The sequence below is a fragment of the Nelumbo lutea genome, chromosome 2 (assembly GCF_056320005.1).
Source record: "Nelumbo lutea isolate HS-2025 chromosome 2, American lotus-T2T, whole genome shotgun sequence".
In the NCBI taxonomy this organism is placed as follows: domain Eukaryota; kingdom Viridiplantae; phylum Streptophyta; class Magnoliopsida; order Proteales; family Nelumbonaceae; genus Nelumbo; species Nelumbo lutea.
In genome coordinates this window covers 27,405,676-27,427,562 of record NC_142685.1, presented here as the reverse complement: position 1 = coordinate 27,427,562, position 21,887 = coordinate 27,405,676, and the positions used below count along the sequence as shown (strand labels likewise).

The 21,887-nt window shown below is 38.8% G+C and overlaps 1 protein-coding gene across 1 annotated transcript in view; it reads right to left on the bottom strand.

The window, feature by feature from the left end:
- Positions 1 to 1,239: 1,239 nt before the first annotated feature.
- The window catches only part of LOC148869419 (uncharacterized), a 34,371-nt gene continuing 13,723 nt past the window's right edge, over positions 1,240 to 21,887 (bottom strand). Inside the window, exon 3 of the mRNA XM_088969315.1 lies at positions 1,240 to 2,471. Within this exon, the coding sequence (XP_088825441.1) occupies positions 1,527 to 2,471 (945 nt within the window). The 3' untranslated portion in view covers positions 1,240 to 1,526. The remainder of the gene's footprint in view (positions 2,472 to 21,887) is intronic.

Sequence of the window (21,887 nt, the reverse complement as noted above, 5' to 3'; positions counted from 1 at the left end):
GCATCATAGTTGAAAAGAAATGGTAATAATGCAACTCACCAATTGACAAAACAAGTTCATATTCAAAACCGGAGTCGGCAATGGGATATTGAGGCCCTTGAATGCATTGCCTCAGTTATCTTGGATGCATAGGTGTTGTAATTTGTTGATTGAAATAAATGCTTTTTTCAAAAGAAAAAAAATGAAAAGGCCATTATACCCAACCTTCAGCATTTTTCTTTGCACAATGTGGCTACTCTTTGACTTGAACCGGTATTCTCACACTTATGCAATGCTCCCTATTTTAATAGTTGATTTTTTTTAATGTTTTGACCATTGTTCATGCGTATTGGGTGTTTCAAAGGACATTCTCCACTTTGTACAGTTTTCTTCGCCATAAATCTCTTTTTTTTTTTTTTTTTTTTTTTTTTTTTTTTTTTCAGGTTTCAAAGACACGCTCCCCTTATTTTATGTGGCTGCTCGTTGTGATTTGAAGGCATGAAATCACACTGCGGAGACTTGGGGTCAAATCCCGTCTGCACCTGGCTTGGGGGATGAGCTATGCAATACGATATGATACTTCTGAACCTTGCTATGCAGTTATCCTGTGTAAACCTTCTTTAGTGTTTAAGCTGAAGGTCACTTCATGCTTGTCAAAGGTGCTTGACTGCTTGGTGCTATACCTAAATCAAGTGTAGCAGATTATGTGCTTGTAATTTGTAAGTTTTTATCTGGTGTGTGGAAGTTGTACAACTCAATCTAACAAGTTAATGCCTCCCTTCTGGGCTCTGGCTTGGCATAGACCATAGGTACTAATCTATTGTGCCTTGGTCAGTAATGAGGTATCCTCAGCAACCATGTAGTGTTGCAATGGCTTCCCAATACCTCCTGAACCTTGTAATTTTCTTCTTAATAGATTTTGCCAATAGGCCCATGGTCCATCCTTAGATGCTGGCTATTCTCGATAAGAGCAAAATTGTAACAAGCATTGCACCTGCATTAGTGTGCATTATGACCATGTGTTGATTCAGATTCCAAAGATGAAGACGCTATATATGGCATTGGTATGGAATCTTGGGCACGAACCCATTCAAACAACCAGCTTTGATACCTAACCTGCTCATGAAGTTATTTTTAAAGAAAGTGAATGATGCTTAGCACATTTGTAACAACATCCCAGAAGCATGCTATGTTGCAGTATCCCATTTTTGTTCTTTAATCAGGACAAAGCAACTCCTCCCTTCAAAGAAATCTGCCAAATTTCAAACCATATGGGTCATGCATATTGTCCATAAGTTTGGAGATTAGTAGTCGTGTACAGTAGTAATATATTAGTAGTAGTTTTCGACACCACAATACTAGTGCCATTGTTATAAGGTACAACCTAAGATCTTTCCAATGCAGCATAAAGATGATGCATCCGAGGCCTAATCTACCATGATACAGCTGAAAACCAGATCCCAATCAAGGAAACTGACATTACAGTCATCCAAAGAACTAGGTGTAGGCAATTGAAGTGAAAGAAAGATGGTAAAGAGGAAATATACTCAGCAGCTGACTGGTGAGGGTTCAGGAGGCTGCTGTGCACCAACTCGTCCAATTTGATTGACCTCCTGAGTCTTGGTCTCACCATCCTCACCATCACGGCAGCCATTCTCAATCAGAGGCCCCTTCAATTTCTTACCATTCTCTTCCACCTGTGAACTATGCTGTTCATTGTTTTCATGCTCGGAGTGTTTCTCCTTGATTTCTCCAATGAATTCCGATGAAGTTTTGTTTTTCTTTTCTTTCTCCCTTGCCTCTTCTTTGTGTTTCACTTCATTAACAACCGTCTCTGGCTTCCCTTCACCACTATTTGGACCCTCATTTTTGCTAGTCTCTATTTTTGGTTGCTCTGCCATTTCTGGAACCTTCACTTCCTCGGTTTTCACTTCTTTTTCTGTCTCATCTTCCTTGTTAACTGCTGCATCTTCTTGAATTCGAATTTCCTTTTCCTCCTTGGCCTTGTCAGCATGGGATTTCACTGCAGCAGCTTCTTCCACTTCAGTATCATCCTTGGTTATCTCTGTATCTTCTTGTTTTTTGTTCTCAATTTCACCTTGATTTTCTAAATTTATAGCTTTCTCTTTCTTTGTTTCAGCACTATCTTTCTCAGTTTCCACTGCATCTTGCATCTGAACTTCTTTGCTCCCATCAGTCCCTTCAGGAGGGGCTTCTGTTTCTTTAGTATCCTTCTTTGATCCTGATGACTTCCTGCTTCTCTTCTTTGGTGGCTCAAGTTCTGGTGGTGGAGCTGTTTTTGCCTTCTCACTGATCCTTGCTGATCTACGTGGTGTCTCACCAGTGCCCCAATCAAACTCAGATATTGCAGGACCACCAGGGTGTGATTTAAGGTATTGTTCCAGCTGTTTTCGATTACTGATCTCTTCCCCAGTTGGAGCAATGAAAATGATCTCATTCTTCTTGGGTGTCCCTCCTTTCTTGGGCATGAACTGCAAAAGAACATCAGGAGCAAAGACATACAGTTGAAATTACCAAATAGAACAAAGTTGCTAAAAAAAATAAATAACTGCAAGGCAAATTGATTCACAAATTGAAAGTAGTTCCAACTCTTGACAAATGTCCTCAAGCACTTAATCTTCTGTTGTCAATATGTCCAGAGCTTACCTAAAGCATTTTATGAATTTCAAAAACTCATAATGAGATTACACATAAATGGGTAGATCATTCAAGACAACCTAATTAAGGAAGATAATTGAACATCAAAAAGAGAAAAAAAAAAAAAACAGAAGAAAAGGTCAAGGAATTTAGAAAGCTCAAATGAAGTCCTGGACATTTTGATACTTGCCTTCCTCAATATTTCAAGTGAGAACATGTGACCACTGACCAGATCAGAAATAATTACGGTACTGTAAGAATTGCCATGGATTTAACTGTCTATGAATGATCACATGCTTCTTCAAAAGAATTCAAGCTTTTAACATTTACAGAAAAAAGGGAAAAGATTAGCCTTATCCAAACCACTTCCCACCAAAAAAAGATGAAAAAATAAAATAAATAAATATAAAGAGAAAACACAACCATCCCAAAAGAAGATGAAGAGGATAGCCTGAAAAAGTTATATAAAGAAAAGAAAATATAAAGAAATAAACATACAATGCTTATGTAACAAGGATATAATGTACTCTCAGCAATAAAATAACTTTAGAAAACCCAAAGTTCAAATATCATTACTCATTTCCCTTTTATCTTCTGTTGTTTTCCATCCTGTCCCTGCAATTTTCTGGTAAGACATTAAGACCATCACAAAACTTTGCTTTTTTTTTTTTCTTTTTTCTCCCCTTTATTATCAACACTAATAAATACTTCCCCAATACTTGAATTCTATTATTGTTCAAAGTCATGCTCCATCTATAAATCCTTACTCATTTGAGGTTTTCCTTCAAGAACTCATTCAAGACATTATAGTTGCTAGCTTTACCAAACATTAGAATGTATAAAAATGGCCATTGCCCAATGTTGGCCCCAGCTATCTGGGGTCTTACCCAGCCAATAAAAAGCTATCTGGGGTCTTGGGAGGAGTAGACTCAGTATGGTCCTAACCACCTTTGGCATTTTTTTTTGGCACGAAGTGGCTGCCCTCAGACTTGAGTTCTCTCTCACACCTGCCTGAGATTTTACCATTACACTAAGCAATGGCCCCTTTCCATTCTATGATGCTAAGAAAAAAATAAAAATAAAATAAATCCCTACAAGAAAAACCACTTTTACTAAGTGTTTAACCTTTGAGTATTACTATAATCCCCACAAGTATCAACTATTTCAGTTCCTTTGAAAATTCAACCAGTTCTCAAACTATTGATTCAAACCCTAGCTCAAAAGGGAAAAGATCAACAGCCTTACATGTAGGTAGGCTGTGAGAAGGATATAACTTGGGAAGTTTTTGAAGGCCACAGAGTTGTGGCACTAAATAGAGAGATGCCTACCCGGTCCAATAAGAGAAACCGGGGCTCCTAAACTTCCTAGAAAAACAGGCTTTAAGCTTGTTTTGGATAAAAATGAATATTAGCATTCGGAGTAGGGTAGCACCCAGTTAGTTGTCTATTTACAATTATCACAATAATAGATACCAAATAAAACTGAAAGAAAAAAATTAAAACACAAGTGTATTGACACAGAAATTCCCATATAAATTGGCTGGATATGTACCGAAAAGTATTGATAAAAATAAATTGTACCCTAAAAGTGGGTGGCCTGAGTTATGGGTTTTGAGACCCACATGATACTTTACCTTTTTGTAGTGTATCCTAAGGTGATATTTGAAAAAGAAAATGTTGCATAAACAGAATAGTTGTGTGGATATGAACACTGAAATTGCTATCTGATGCATACTAGGGAGTCTGACTCAGAAAGCTGGAAAACATGGATTCAAACAGAAGACCCTTCTTCCAATGTTGTTTTAATTACACAACCAGGGGTAGCCCATACTGACAAACCCTGGTGAAGGTGGGATTTGATCCCAAGTCTCTGCTACAACCAAAATGGCATATTAAGTCTTCCCCCAACTAGAGGTCCAGGTCTGCTGTATGCAATTTCATGATCAGGAATGCTATTTATCTCATGACTACATTAGTCCTCTTCAAACTTTGATACTTGTTTGGTTATCTTCGTATCATGATACCTATATTATGTTTCATGGCAAGGTTATTTCTTTGTTTTTCAGAGAGGTATTTCCAAGGAAGGTATAATGCTCTCTTAAATCCAAGTCTCCCTAACAGAGAATATTGTTTCATGTCCTTGTTAAAGAAAAAAAAACAGACCAGGACATATGATCGTATGGTGAATTTAGCTTTTCCTATTCTTTTTCCAGATGCAGTTCTCTTGGACCACTAGTAAATGGGTAAGTAAATAGTACAATGCATTAGTTACTAGGATTCTGTAAGACTAGTGTCTGGGCATGCTGAAAACCATTCCAATCCTTATAATATCTCAACGATGCTCCAAGCTGAAGTCAGCAAAAACAGCTCAGCATCTACAACTCCTAAACAAGATATCCCAAGAAAAAACACATCCAATAAAAAGTCACCACTTAATTTTATTATTATAAAGAGTTCATACTTTGGTTTTCAATTTTTTTAACATTATTACTCTACTATATATTCAAATTAACTATACAATTAAATGTTTAATTATATAAGTTATAACATGCCCCTCCTAATGTAATTTTTGAAGGTTGACATGTCCAGACACCTGTGAACATTGAATGCTTTGCACCCATGCCATGTGCCAAGGAAGCATTAGGAAGTACAAACTACATACCTATAAAACCTGTATAAAGGTGCCACATTGTGTTGGAAACTTAAAATTTTAGTGTACATTTCAGATTCAACACCTTGTCCAGGTATTTCTCATCAGTCTGCCTCTAATCTCCACTACTGGAACATAAAATTTTCATGACTAGGGTTGCTTTTCTTCTTCGCACCTATCTTCCTCTTTCTATTTCTTTGTGAGCTTTGTCAAAGTAGCTGCAGCTTTCATCTTAAATTAGAAACCTCCTTTTTGTTGAACTGCAGCAACACACCAACACCTGAATATATGACCTATTCCTGAAGTTAAGTCACAAAGCCTAACTCTTCTTCTATGGAAACACCATCAACAACTCCGTCTCTTCTTAACTAGCACCTTACTGTCTGATTTTGAGAAGTTTTATATATGACGAAACAGACAGAGCTTGAAAGACCTTGTTAAATTCCACCATATTGTTATCAAATATTCTCATTGAAATCAACCTTGACATCAATCATGCATGTTGGTGAGGCAAAAATACCAGAAGTAGATGGAAAAGAAAATCAGTCATGCTATCAGTAACTTGTTAAACAGTTTTGTATGCCCTTAGCTTCAATCAAGATGATGTACTTTATGAGTTTATTGTAAATGAATAAAAGTGCATATTTGATTCATGTTCCCTTGGTATGTTTCTGTGTAATACCCTTAAACTGGACACTTAATGAGACTCGTGTTAGTTTAGAATGTTCACAGCCAGTGGGTCGGTCTAGGGAGACCTATCCTGACAAGGCTGACACCATGGTGCCACCAAGTCGGTTGAGGTGGCCTATCTCAGCTGCTAGGGTGAGACCCTAGGCACATACAGTGTAGGATTAGTTGAATCTTTGAACTGAACCAGATTTCCAGTATTGCCCTGGACCTTGGAGATTGATGGGCAAAACTGGAAAGTTACACCCGACCCCTAGACTCGATTATGATACTGTTGCACTAGGTGTCAGATTGGGTTGTCTTTGATATACCAATCAGTGAGATCCTTAGCGGGGATCAAAACCTGGGTATGTTGGGACAACCTGAGAATTCATCTGAGTGGGTGATTATAGTGACAGGATCAACCCCTTTGTCGGACAAAAGTAATGATCGGGGATGCACTCTCACTGATGGAAACCAAGATTGCCGGCAGCCGATTTCAATCATTGAGATTTGTTTTGCAAAATATATTTTATATGAGATATAAAAGTATATATATTATGGTTTCGAAATGATTTGCAAGAAGGTTTTAATTCCCGGGATCCATATAAGTAGAGAGTGCAACACTGTTCCTTGCAACCGAGGGAGAGGTCCTCTCTTGTCGGGCAGTGTATGATCATTATGGGCTGAGAAGTTAAGTGTAAGACTATTGAGGATAATACCCGATGGGCTAATCTTGCATCTGCCCACAGTCCCTAGGTGTTACAAGGTGACTTGGCCCAAGGACCACTTAGGGTAAGTGTTGGGCCCATAGAGCCAATAAGATGGGTTTCAGGGGGTGCACTGTCCATAACAGTGTATTCGGCCAGGCCTTGTAACAAAGGCTGGGCCGAACCCATGTGGCTGATGTGTAGATCAATGTTTGAGTCCCACGCCATACAAGGAAGCCCAACTGGGTAGCAGTTTGGAAGGCTAAGTGAATACATAACCTTAAATGGGCCTTAAGCCCATTTCGAACTGGGCTGATTTGATTAGTCACTTAAAGGGGCAAATTCTGAGATGGATAAGGGTTATCCCTTATCACTTAAAGGGACTTCTTATCCAATTATGATTTGGATTAGCAACTCCTAATGGGATTAGGAGCTGATCCCTTTAAGATTATAAAAGGAGGAGGGGGCGGCAACCTTTAGACATGCAATACACAACTCCTGTCTTCAGAGCTGAAATCACAAGAAAAGAGAATTCTGCACCCTGCGAATACTCTCTTGCCGCCTCCTTCCTGGAGCCACCGCCTCTAGTAGTTCGATCTCCTCTCTACAGGAGTAATCAAGATTCGATCTTGATACCAATCTTTTGGAGAAAAGATTGGTTGGAGCTGTATTCACAAGCCATCCAGTTGATTCTTGCGAAGGGTCAAGTTCTTTTGGAAGAACACTGTTAATTCTACTCCACCCTGCACTGCGCCATTTTCAGTGGGAGCAGATTTTGAATCCTTCCTTGGGCGTGAACACCTCCATTGGGAGATACTGTTTCTCTGTATCAGGTATAATCCCTTCCTACTCCTTTTGGTTCAGATCTGGTTCGGTTCATTGTTCAAGAATGATCATTGAAAATATGATTTTCTAAATAGGGAATTCGATTCCCAGTTGAAGGGAGAGAAAAATTTTTGAAATTGGCCCCCTTATTCCGCAATCTTTGGGCGTCTATGTGATGGATATATCCTATCCCTTCATAACTGACCATGGATTTTTTAACAAAGAATCAAGTAGAACTACGACCATGAGGCACTGTGTAGACTCATACCAAAAAGGGCAAGAAACAGAGGAAAGGAAAAGAAAACAAAACCACCAACTTTGCTGCTCACCTTATTTTTTGTATGACCCCCAATACAAGTCCTGATTTGTTGTCTATTCTATAGTAAGGGAATCAGCTGGGGGAGGGGGAGGGGGTGAATTGGGTTTCTTAGTTTCTAAGTTGGAATACCTGAAGTTGATTCAATCTTTGATTTACAGCTACAGCACAACACATTAAATCATTAAACAATGCATGCAATCGTATTCAGTAATCAATTCAAGCACATGAAACCCTATTCGGCCTAGGCTATTTGCAAGAGCTCAGCAACACATTCAAGATTAATTAACTTATGCAAGAGATTACCTAAACATTCAAGCATTCATAAATTGATTATGCAAATTAAAAGTTTAGTTGAGCTCATCAAACTTCATTTGCAAGCCTGAACTGAATTGCTTGGAGAATGTAAGAGACAAGAGATAAAGAAGAACAGCAAGGAGATATCTCAATTTATATAGGCATGGCTCTTCCCAAGGCTACATCCTGTCCCCAAGGTCACCACCTTGAGAGTTTCATCCACTAACTAGTTGGGCTTAACTGCGCCAACTAAACCATGTACATCACAGTACATGGATAGCCTTCAAGGGTCCTATTCAAACCATTACACCACGCCTTTGTCTTCCCTCCAAGAGGGCTCGACGCCATGCCTCCACCTTTACACATTGAAGACTCAATGCACCTTGGATAGCCTTCACAGGTCCTATCCTAACCCTCCATGAATAGCCTTTCACAGGTCCTATCCAAACCCTTCACAAACCAACAACAAGAACACCCTTGTTCTTGTTTTTCTCTAACACTTCTTCCTTTGATAGATGTTTACAGTTGAAGCACATGAGACACAGCTTCCTTACAACATTGAAGCACAAATATAGCTCAAACTATTCAAGCTTGACTTGGGAAATAGAGCTGCCTTACTCTACTGGGTGGGGATGTCTCTATTGGTTTGGGTATGCCAAGTAGAGAAGAGATGAAGCTATGAGATAACCATTATCCCATCCCAACTAATTCTCTGAAGTCAAAGCCTTTTATACCCACATCCTCTAACATTCAAGAGAGAGGTCTCTATCTCTCTAACATTCCAAATATTTGGAATACACACGACTTGCCAATTCGAGTATGGTTTAGATAAGAATGAAAAACTTGTCCTTTCTAGACTTTATACTAAGTAGGAAAACTTTATGCTTTTGAAAGCACTTTCTCTTTTTCACAAGAATGGCAAGAAGCTTGTATTCCACACGTTATCTTTTGTGGGATGATTACTTTTTGTCTCTTAAAAGATAATGCTACTTATTTATACAAGACAAAAAGCTTTGATTACATTCAAATTATATTTTTTTTATCAATATACATTCAAATTATAATTAATGAGGGATGTGTTGTTGTCTCCCAAAGACAACTTTGTCTTTATTGCACGTGTAAGACAAAATATGATTGCTTCCTTGGATTTTCACAAATATGGAAAGTTAGCTTTTTTCTTTTTGAAAATCTTATCTACAAATGCTTATGAAAGAGAAAATCCTTGCTTTTCCAAATAGAGATTTCTTCTTTTACATGCAATGCAATGACCCCATTTTCAAATATTTTACCATATCGGAAAATTTCTCAAACCAAGAGAACAATTAATGTCCATTTGAACTTTGGAATCAATTTGCAAGACCATATGAACAACTTGAGTACAAGAGGCACCTCTATGTCTCTATGTGTTGTCTCCTGAGTTTGACAGATTTTCCAATTATTTACTCTACTAGCCTAATTTCAGTTATTTAACTATTTCAGTTCAGTGGGTAGGTTTCCTATGGTAAACCACCTAAGGTTCAATCTAGCAAACCAAGTAGGTCCTTCCACTTGAGCCAATTATATAATGATCCTATGATGGACACTGGACTCACTACTTTGGCTTGACTTGATCTGGCCTTGATCAACCTGCTTTCTTGATCTTATCAAATTGATTCTTGATTCTTCATTGATTGCTTCTGAATATTGCAATAATAGCTAATATGATCGGTACCTGTAACTTACTAAAAGACATGAAACAAGGGTTAGAGCATTTCATAGCTTTATCTATATCGCTATCATCAAAACATATTCCAACATGCAGACCTTAGGACCCATTAGGATGAGGCATCCAAACTAATAGCCAATGATCTTGCTTCTCTTATTTGATAATAATACTGCCAATAGGCTCCCCAAGTTTCTCATTCACCGAATGGTTTTTTTTTTTTTTTTTTGAAGCCATTCACTCAATGGTGACTTGTTGGTCTCCTTCCACCTCATATAACCCAAAGAAACTCCCAATAAACCTTGCAAGAGGGACAGTTCTTCTCTAGTGGTGCCATTCACCCCAACAGAACTTGCATGCACCAAAATATTGCCTTGGCAGTCTCTAAAAGGACCACCTATTCCTAAAATTCCTGGACATCAAAAGAACAGCCATCAAAGTTCAACTTTATAACATCAAACGATGGTGGTATCCAATCATGAATTCTTACTAGTCTTCTAGAAGATGAAATCCGCCAACACCTTAATATATCATCCATGCTAGACAATTCAAGTTCAGCCATTTTCTGTAACTAGTGTAGTTACACAGATGGACATCAACTTGATTATGACCTCTTGGAATTGCTTGTCTTTTTTTTTTTTTTATATGCACTATATATCCTCTTAGACCATCCATGACATGGCATTTCCCCTTCCCTTTGTAGGGGAGAAAAGAGATGTCTAAAAAGACAATCGATGTCCCGTGGTTCTGTCCATTTAAAACCAAGCAGGGAAAGGAAGTATTCCCAAATTCCATCTACAAAAGGTTAGGAGATTAGAAAATGATAAGCTCACAACTTGCCTCACTCCTCCCCCCAAGAAAAAAAGAAAAGAAAAACATACAAGGCGAAAGGCACCAAAGAGGCCATCTGTTCTACATGACCTCACAAGTGTTATTTTTAAGTGGATCACCCCCAAATTGCAAGTTGCTTCCACTAGGAGCTAACTTCATAGTAGCAATGTTTTAAAAATCAACCCAGAAACGGAACGATTTTTGTCTCCATTTCTGGGTCAGTGGTTCAACCATTTTGATTGAATGGGTTGACCCGTTACCCTAGGTCCTTTGAATGTTGATTTTATATAATCTGACCACAGTCACCATACAACCCCCCAGACATGCATTCCAATTTACAATGTTGGGTCCCACTAGGTTAGAGGCTGAAATTGGAATGATTGAAAAAGTACAGGGCTATGGACTCTTAGAGGTAGAGAGGTGATAGAAGACAGATAGACAGTAGAGGTTTCTTTCAACATTAGTAGAGGTCTGTTATGTGAAAGGAGAGAGAGAGAGAGAGAGAGAGAGAGAGAGAGAGAGAGAGAATGAGAGTCAGTTTTTTTTTTATCAAATACATGAGAGTCAGTTTACCAAATTTCAAAAAGTGAAATTTTAAGAAGATTAAATGATTCATTGATTTCAACCTGCAAAACATTGCCTGGGTCAAATAGTTTAATGGTTCAACCCTCCAAGTCAGCAGTTCTTTGGCCAAATCAATGTTCTTTAGTCTAAAATGGGTTGGGTGATAAATGGAACTGGTAATATGACCGGTTCGTGGGTCAAACGGTTCAACCGCCCAGGTCAACAATGTTTTTAAAACCTTGCCTAGGAGGATAGGGACAAGAGAAAAGAACAATGAAGAACAGTGCACATGAGAAGTTTTCATTGGATTTAGCCGAGACCTAACAATCAACACTAAAGAGATCTATGAAAACCCATTCTAGTAAAGATAAAAGTTTACGATAATCATCCAATCCATAATCCCTTAACCAAGGTTCAAAATTTTGTCATGTATATATTTTCATGGGTGGAGATTTGAATTTTTCTGGCAGGAATGGGCAATCTGATCAGGCCTCCAAAGCTGATTTCATTGAAAATTTCTGAAATTTCCTTGATTTATAGTCTTGTAATGCTTTGTTTTAAAGCTTTGAGAATGTATTTGTGTCATCTAGACAACCAAGGGTGATATGATGTGATCTTTTTCTTTTAATGAAAATTTTGCTTGATTCTTCAAAAAACAAATAAATAAATAAAATTCTGAACCAAAAAACTTAAACAAATAGGAATTGTGTTGGTCAAACCCCTGATATGAATGTTCCAATGTATTGGGTGTATCAATATTTTGAACCTTGTCCTCTGTTGGAGTTCACAGAACAGGGATATTTTGGTCTTTAGGTTTATCTATTTGAGAGTGAAAGGTCTGTTTTATTCAAGTTTAAGTTATGTGTCCCATCACTTGTAAGGGACAATATTGTCTTTCTTGTAACTTAGTTTATTTGTTATAAATACAAGTGGGTCGACTAGTGAGGTAACTTTTCCTCTAATGGTCGAGCCCTTCTCCTTCTTCCTCTTCTCTACTTCTTCTTCTTCCTCTTCTTCTTCTCTACTTTAAACATAGAAATGAACAGGGTTGTTCACGTGGTATCAGAGCAATAAAACACCAGCTTTCTTTTCTATTTTTTTTTCTTCTTTCCTCGTCGCCCTTTCTTCTTCCTGGGTTTGCCGCCAGCCATATCAGTTTTCTTCATTTTTCTCCTAGACTGATTGGAAGCTCGGCAAGAGGCCAAAAAGGAGTGGTCATTTTCTGTTTTTGGAGGTAAGTATGCCTCCGGTTGCTGTGGTGGTGGTTGTTGAAGTGGTGTACTAGATGCCCTCTATTCTGTGATACGAAGAGGGCTGTTTGTGGACAGGTATGAACAGTTTTTTTTTTTTTTCCGCCCAAGTAGTGGACTGCGACTGCTGTGTTTTGGTCTAGAATATATTTCTCTGGTGGTGTGAAGTGATTAGTATGCATATCAGTCCCTTTTTCTTCTGTTTATACCTGGGTATGTGCGTTGAAAGTAGGGTTTTCAGTTGCTGAGTTCATGACAGCAGTAGTGTGGTGATGTTTATACTTTTCTGAGTAGTGTGTGGTTTGATTCTGAATAGTTGAAGGTAAATACCTTGTCTATAACAGTGATTCCTTTGTGAAGTGAGGAGATTTAATTGAAAATGATGTCAACCAGAAATGCAAGTGACAATAAAACAGGTGTTATGATCTCTCCAAATTACTTAAATGTTCAAATGACATCTATTAAGTTGAATGGTGAGAACTATGTGCCGTGGGTCAAGTCAGTGGAGGTGTTCTTAAAGGCCAAGAAAAAGGTAAAGCATGTAAGAGAGGAAAAACCTTCCTCTAATTCTTTAGGGTTCAGTGATTGGGAGGGGAGGAGGATGCTCAAATTATGACAAGGTTGTGGAATAGCACGAAACCTAAAATCGGTGTGAATTTTATGTTCCTAAATACAACTAAAGAAATCTGGGACCATGCTAAGAAACTTTATTCCGGACAAGACAATACAACTAGGGTATATCAGTTGTACCAAGAGTACCTTAATCTGAAGCAAGGCAACCAAAGCTTGGAGGAATACTATGCAAGCATGAGAAATATCCAAAATGAGCTTAATGTATATCATCCTCTAACACCAGATGTTCAGGTGGGTCCGAAGGCTGAATATGAACCTGTTCGAGCACAAATACTGGGAGGGTCTGCTCTTCCCTCGCTTGAAGAAGTGTTTGCCTGTCTTAGGAGGACATCTATTGAGTCTACAGAGTATTCTCTCTCAAACAGATCTGGTTTTGTGGTGACTAGAGGGGGAGGTCGTGGAAATAGAGGTGGTGGAGGTGTTGGTCGTGGACTTCTAGGAAACCGAGGTGGTCCTATGTTTAACCGTGCTGGTGGTCGGAGTGGAGGTCGAGACTCAAGGGGAGGTCGTGGTAAAGTAAGGAGTAATGTACCTAGGAAGTGTACAAAGTATGGATTAGAGGGGCACACTATTAATTTTTGCTATAATTTACATGGTCCACCCAACACTTGGGCTAACCATGTTGTGACTAGGGGTAGTGGTACAGTTAGTGAAAATCAGCAAACTGATCAGACTCCCACCACATCTACTAGTGCTTCTAGGAAGGAGATGGTGAGTGTACCACGTGCAGTATATGAGCAGTTCCTTCATACATCCTCTCAGCAAAGCACAGGTACTCTTGCCCATTCAGGTATGGCTTGCTTAGCTTCCAAACCTTCACACTAGATCATTGACTCTAGAGCCTCAGATCATATGTTTGGGACTCCAAACGTATTTTCTCCACTTTCTCCGTCCTCCACATCTCAAACAGTTACTCTTGCTAATGGTTCTACATCTCCCATTTGTGGTGTTGGTGATGTTGATCTTTCCTCCTTATTTTTATCATTTGTTTTATATGTTCCCAAGTTCCCTTTTATAACTTTATGTATTTTAGTAGATTAACCAAGCCACTTAATTGTTCTATAACCTTTTATCCCCCTTCTCGTGTGTTTCAGGATCTCAAGACGGGGATGAAGATTGATGAAGGGCAGGTGGATTGTATTACCTTGATGGTGGTGGCCCGCCAGTAGCATTTCAGTCATCTCTTACTCCTCTTCAATGGCATTGCAGACTTGGTCATCCATCTCTCAAGGCTCTAAAGTTGTTGGTTCCGTGCTTAAGTTATCTTTCATCGTTGGATTGTGAGTCGTGCCAGCATGGGAAACATAAGAGTCTCTTTTAGTTCAAGAGTTGATAGTCGTGTCTTGAGTCCTTTCTCTTTAGTTCATTCTGATGTTTGGGGTCAAATAAAGTAATGTCATACAATGGTTATAAGTATTTTGTAATTTTTGTTGACGACTTTTCAAGGATGACATGGCTCTATCTTATGAAAGATTGCAGTGAATTGTTCTCTATTTTTCAAAAATTTTATGCTGAAATACGTACCCAGTTTGGTGTTCATATTAAAATTCTTCGCTCCAGTAATGCAAAAGAGTACACATCAACACCATTTCAGCAATACATAGAGCACCATGGGATAATTCATCAAACTTCTTGTTCCTACCCCCACAACAGAACGATGTAGCTGAACGGAAAAATCGACACCTACTTGAAACTGCTCGGTCTATGATGCTTAATATGAATGTCCCAAAGCATTTTTAGAGTGATGCTGTCCTCACATCATGTTTTCTCATCAATCAGATGCCCATGTCCATCCTTGGAAGTCAATCCCCTTTCTCAATTTTGTTTCCTACTTTGTTTCCGTTTCCTCTCACCCCGAGAGTCTTTGGGTGTTTTTGTTTTGTTCAAAATTTGGGGCCTGGTTTAGACAAGTTAAACACACAAGCTACTAAATGCATCTTCCTTGGATACTCCAGGACTCAAAAAGGGTATAAGTGCAATAACCCTAACTCTCATAAGTAATTTGTGTGTTCCCATGTCATTTTCTTTGAATCAGTCCCATTTTTCTTGGACACTTAGTGGTGTATGTGGACAATATTGTCATAACTGGGAGTGATAGTAATGGGATTGACAGGTTGCAGAAATTCCTACAGGACCACTTCAATACGAAAGATTTGGGTAAACTGAAGTACTTCCTGGGAATAGAAGTTGCAAGGTCAAGGCATGGAATTAACTTATGTCAAAGAAAATATGTTCTTGACCTACTTGAAGAAACAAGACTGTTAGGTGCTAAACCAACCGAGACACCTATGGAACTGAATGTTGAGTGTTGATGCAGGTGAAGAGTTCGATGATCCTGGAAGGTACAAGAGGTTGGTGGGAAAGTTGAACTATCTAACTATTACTCGACTAGATAAATCATTTGTTGTGAGTATGGTGAATCAGTTTATACAACATCCTCGGATTCCTCATTGGGAAGTAGTTCTAAGGATTGTTAGGTATCTGAAGGGTGCTCCAGGTCGTGGTTTTCTATACAAATGTGGAGGAACTCTTGAGATAGTAGGGTATACAGATGCTGATTAGGTTGGTTCTGTATCAAACAGGAGATCAACTAATAGGGTATGTACCTTCCTTGGTGGCAATCTTGTAACTTGGAAGAATAAGAAACAAACATTGGTGGCAAGGAGTAGTGCAGAAGCTGAGTACAGGGCTATGGCTCATACCACATGTGAATTAATATGGTTGAAGAACTTGCTATAGGAGATGGGATTCTCAGTTGACAAACCCATGAGACTATACTATGATAGTCAAGCAGTTGTATACATATCTCTTCTAATCCAGTCTTTCATGAGAGAACAAAGCATATTGAGGTCAATTATCACTTTGTAAGAGAGAAAGAGTGGAGTGATAACTACATCTCCTATGAGCTCAGAAAACTAGTGGGTAGATCTCTTTACAAAGGGGCTGTCTCGGGGCAGAGTAGATTATATTTGTGATAAGCTGGGAATATATGACATATACTCTCCAGCTTGAGGGGGAGTGTTAGAGTTCACAGAACAGGGGTATTTTGGTCTTTTAGGTTTATCTATTTGAGAGTGAAAGGTCTGTTTTATTCAAGTTTAAGTTATGTGTTCCATCACTTGTAAGGGACAATATTGTCTTTCTTGTAACTTAGTTTATTTGATATAAATACAAGTGGGTCAACTAGTGAGGTAACTTTTCCTCTAAAGCCATGAAAGAGATTAAATAACGGCACAGAGGAGAGAGGAAGAACTTAGGACTGGGTTTTAAGATTTAGGGAAGGCTTGGAACATTCCCAAGAAAAAAGTTGTCCCTAGGGATGGGGGGTATGTAATCACCCCTGATAGAGAACTTCAGTATCAACCATATGGTAGCTTTCACATAGGTTAAGGATAACTTTAGGTCTGTGACAAAGGCAGGAGAAATAGCAATTTTGGGGTGTTGGATGAGTTTAACATGATACTTATTGACCTACAGGATAAAATCATTTATCCTAGGGATAAAAGAGTGTCTCCTTTTCCCTTTATGATCAACTTTAAGAGCCAAACAGAAGCAAAAGCCAACAGATACTGTACCAAAATAGGTTTCAGCAAGCACAAATTTCATGGAAGAATAGTTTTCTAACAACAATTTCAAAAAAGATACGAAGAGGTTCACAGGATGCAAGGAATCAAGAAAATCCAGCAAGAATGCAAGGAATCAAGAAAAGAACCAAGAAGTAAACTAGATCAATCAAAAACATTCCAATATTCAAAGGATACAAAGAAATACAAAACAAGCAAGAAGATTTAGATCTTAACTAAGAACAAGAATACCTTCAAGAACACCAATTCTTGAATCTGAATACAACCTTATTGCATAAATCAATCACTCTTTTTTTTTTGTTCTCACTTCTCACTTAAAAAGACTTGTAGAAGGGAGGGTTTTCCAGCCCTCAAAAGACACTTTTCCTATTATTACAACTCTAAAAAAATAAAAAGGTTTAATTCTCGTTACCAATACACTCTATCAGTGAAATACCATAACTATCTCAAAACATGTCAGATTTATAAGATTTTGGTCTTTTTTATTTTTGAAAAGAGGTAAAGTATTCTATTAATAACAAAAAAAATTACACCCTTGCACCTAGACAGCAAGGAGCTGTGCCAATACAACCTCCACCTATACAAAAAAGTATCAATTAATCATTACACAAAAGCAAATCAGAACTTTCAAAAAAGAGCTGCATGGTATATCTGTAAAACATCTGTGCACTGCAACCCAAGAATGAATTCTACCCAAAATATTGTATCGATTAATCAATACAAAAAGTATCGATTAATCTTGGTCTTGTTAGATAACTCAATTGCCTACCTAATGACACCAAAATCATGCAAAATGGATAAGTTTTGATCTTTGGATAATAGGCTGAAAGAAAAGTAACAAACCTACAACTTTAGTAAACTCCATCTTAAGCAGACTTGACATAATAAACAACATAAGAAAAAAATCTTTTATAAATGAGAGAGAGAGAGAGAGAGATTTAAGACATTTCTCAGATGATTGATTTTTTTCTCTATTAATTGTATCATCTAACATGTCCAGGCATGTCCTACAGGAAGGCTGAGGTAGCTAGCCCATCCAGACATTGTGGGAACTGGGAACCTCTGGCTGGTAGTCGCCAATTTTTCTTCTATGAATGCGAATGAAGCCTACACACATTTTCAGACCCTTTCTTCCTTCCTTTCAAATCTATTAGCATCTTATTCAGCTTTTAAAGAGGCTCAAACTGATCAAGACAAGCACATGATGCGACATCACCAAAGGTATCTGCTTTAAGAATCAGGTAACTAAACACATTGACCATTACTGTGAAGTCATGAACAAGAGGGAATAGAGGGGGTCCCCCCCCCCCTCCAACCCAAGCAGAGCCTCGACAAAGAAGGAAAGAAGGCTCTTGCAAACCAAATCAGATAATGTTCTGAGGAAACCAGTCATCATGCTGGCAAGATATAAAGCGCATTGAGAAACTGAAGGTAGAAACAAGGCTACACTATAATGAATTCACTGCTCAAAAAATGGAAAAAAAAAACTCATGCTAGTAGATAATCAAAACTGGTTAATAAGATACATAATTTTCCTTCACACCCTAGGGCTAACCCTTTGACAATAACAGATCATCAAAGAAGTAGTTGATGATCAATGCTTTCAATGAAAGGGAAACTTGGTATTTCCAAAATCAAAACCACGTATAGCCTTGAAATTTAGAAGGAAAGAAAAAAAGAAAAATATAGACTGCATTAAGTAAACAATGTCAGAATTAAGGCTTTACTAAAATGAACCTCCACTATAACTACTCTTTTTTTGAGAAAAGGTAAAGTATAATTATATTAAACAACCGGTCCTTTGTGCAATGAGAAACTGTGCAAAACATAAACAAAAGGACCTCAAAAAAAGGCCGCCTTCAAAAAATTACAGTCAGTTGTATCTTCTTTAAAACCTGTATGTAAAGAAAACCAGCTCCTAAGAAGCTGAATAGTCTTGCTAATGACCTCAGCTTCAGTAGAGGCTTTGTGATCAAAAGTCCTGCTGTTCCTTTCAGTCCATACTGCCCACAAAATAGCCAGAGGTTAAAGAGGACCAGCACAACTTCCCCTTCTTTTTTTTATCAATAACAGAAAGCTTTATTGATGAATAATATTTGTGAAATTTAATTACAGAATAGGGGAGGTAAACTATCTTAATTCCCCAACAACAAAAGGACAAAGAAGAAACTAAAAATTAGCCCAAAACAAAGAATCCTTAGCCACCCCTTGCTTAGCTAACCCATCAGCCATTGAGTTAGCACTTCTCTTCACCCAGCTGTATTTCACCTCTAAATCCTTACTCAGCCATTTAAATTTTTTCTTCTCATTGCTGTAGCTCCACAAACCACTGTTGTCTCCTTTCAGCCACCTAATCACCACCTCCGAGTCCCCCTCAATAACTAAGCATCTGATGCTTAATTCTCTTGCTCTTTGGATTCCTTCAAGAACTGCTAGAATTTTGGCCCTAAGAGAGTCACCCTCTCCAATTGGCCCAGAGAACATGGCAATAATATACCCCTCCTCATTCTTGAACACACCCCCAATCCCAGAAGGCCCTGGATTCCTTAAGCTACATCCATCAAAATTCAGTTTTATGAATCCAGCGGGAGGGGGGGGGGGGGTCCAAGGGGGTCTATAGGTCCTCTTACAAGGAGCAGCAGTAGCTACCTCTTTCCACTTTCTCAACAAGTCAGCCATAGAAAATTCAGAGAATATCTCCATTGATTTCAGCCAATGAGCTACCCTTAAGTGTATCAAGTCTATTAGGTTTTCTGTGGTTCTTTCCTTGTCTGAAAAAATTCATGAGTTTCTTTCTTCCCATATTGACCAGCACACTGCAGCCCTAATGCTTCTCCACATAACCTTCCCCCTTTTCTTAGGCCATCTAAAGAACAAGGGAGAGAACAAGCATTGCACACTCACGGGGGGGATTCCAAGTACACCCAAAAAGAAAAAACACCCACTCCCAAACAGTCTTAGTAACTGGACAAGTAACTATAATGTGGTAACCCGTTTCCCCATCAGCTTTGCAAAGAATACACCTATTGGGAAGTAAACAACAATTGGGCCTCTTTCTTTGGAGCAAATCATTTGTGTTAATTCTTTCCAGGAAAATTTCCCAACAAAAACTACCAACCCGAGGAGGAATGGGTTTGGCCCAAATCTCTTTAACAGGGAATGACAATCCAAGAGGAATAGTAGGTTGAACTAATGTCTCAAAAAACGAAGCACAAGAGGAGCCAGAGAAGGAAGGGGTCCAGATTCTGGTGTCTTCTTTATTGGGGTTTAAGAAAACATTTTTGTTAACAGGTGTAATATATGTATTGTTCACAGACTTAGTACCCGCAAGGGATATTTTTGTAATTCTGTAGACATATTGTTATGTACGGCCAGAATAGTATAAATGCAAAGCTTCACTCAACTGAAGCTAAGTTTTTGAGGCCTTAACTTTGTAGCCTCTTCTTCTTCTTCTTCTTCTTCTTCTTCTTCCTTCTTCTTCTCCTCCTTCTGCTCAACATGGTATCAAAGCAGGACCGTCCAGGCCTGGAAAACAACCAGCTGAGGTCTCTCTCCACTGCTGCATAGAAGCTATAGTCCTGATGCTCAAAGACAAGGAGAGGAAGCATTCTCTAGTGCTGTGGATTGTCTCCACTGTCAAGTTGGGTTCTGCTACATGAAAGCTGACTGTTCAACTTCCTGGCGCAGAAACAAGGGGTTCTGTTACTGACTGTTCAACTTCCAGCCTTAGGTGCTGGTTGCTGGTGTTGCTCAGCTTAGAAGTCTATGGAAATCCGTCCCAGATGTTCAAAGGAAGGTTCTGTCCTAAAGAGAAGTTTGAATCCATGACTGTTCTACCTATTCACAGTTCGGGTGACAAAGGGACTGAAACTTTTTTTTCCTGTTTATGGCTCTCTTCTTGCATGACTGTTAATGTCCCAAAATCTGTGTAGGGATTGTTCCCCTTCCTCCGAGTGTATGCTGCTCTATTCAACTCTCCAAGGGACTGTGGTTGAACCCTAGACCCTAAGTGACTGTTCGGCTGTCCTGGAAAGTGGATATCAGCCGACTAGGTGTGGTGCGCCACCACTTGTATTGCTGTTTCTACTGTTTTTTTTTTTTTTGCTCTCTTGGTTGAGAAACTGTATTGAAGTTGCAAAACTGTAGATCATTCAAACCTGGTTACACTGCAAGAGCAGTTCGTATATTGTTCTATGGACTCGTACACAATGTAGGTCATACATCCTAGTACTGCAGCTGCAGTGTTTGTGTTTGGTTCTCTGTGAAACTAAAAATCAGCAAGTGCCTAGTTGTGGACTGTAACAACTCTGTAAGGCAGTGTACCTATGTTTTTTAAGTACTTCTAAACCCAGAATCATGAATAAGGAAAGATTGTGGTGCACTAATTGTCAGAGGCCCCGACACACCAAAGATACTTGTTGGGATCTCCATGGGAAACCAAAGTGGGTTCAGGATTTACCTAAGAAGCAAGGCTCAGATGTAATTAGAAGACCCGGGCAACAACGTACCAAGAAACACCACATGGCAAATATGGTTTCTCAGAAGAATCAGCCATCCACTTCTACTGTGCCTCAAACACCACATAACCAACATAGCTACTCTGGATCAAACCCAAGGGAGGATATTGTAAACTCTACCACCTCTTTTGCATCCATATCAGGTAATTCTGCCACTGCTTTCCATGCTACCTCACACAACCTTGACTTTCCATGGATCATCGATTATGGAGCGTCAAAACATATGACTGGTATGTCCTCTTACTTTCAAACTTATCACCCTCTTTATGGAAGAGATAAAGTGAGACTAGCTAATGAATCATACACTTCCATAGCTGGTCAATGAACTCTCTCTTCCCCTCGGCCTTACTCTTTCTTATGTTCTTCATGTTCCAAAATTCCCTATGAATTTGTTTTCAGTCAGTAGTATTACAAATTCCTTGAACTGCTGTTCTGTACTTTTTTCCCTACCTATTATGTGATTCAAGATCTGGCCTCGGGGAGGACGATTGGTAGGGGTCGTATAGTTGATGGACTCTACATGTTGGAGAATACGACTGGCCTTCATGTTACAGAGTCTATGAGTCGGTTCAAAAAGAGTAAAATGTATTTGTGGCATTGTCCTCTAGGTCATTTTTCTTTCGAAACCTTGAAATTGGTTTTCCCAAAACTATGTAAGTCAATGTCTGTTTCTAATTTTTCCTGTCAAACGTGTCAGTTAAGCAAG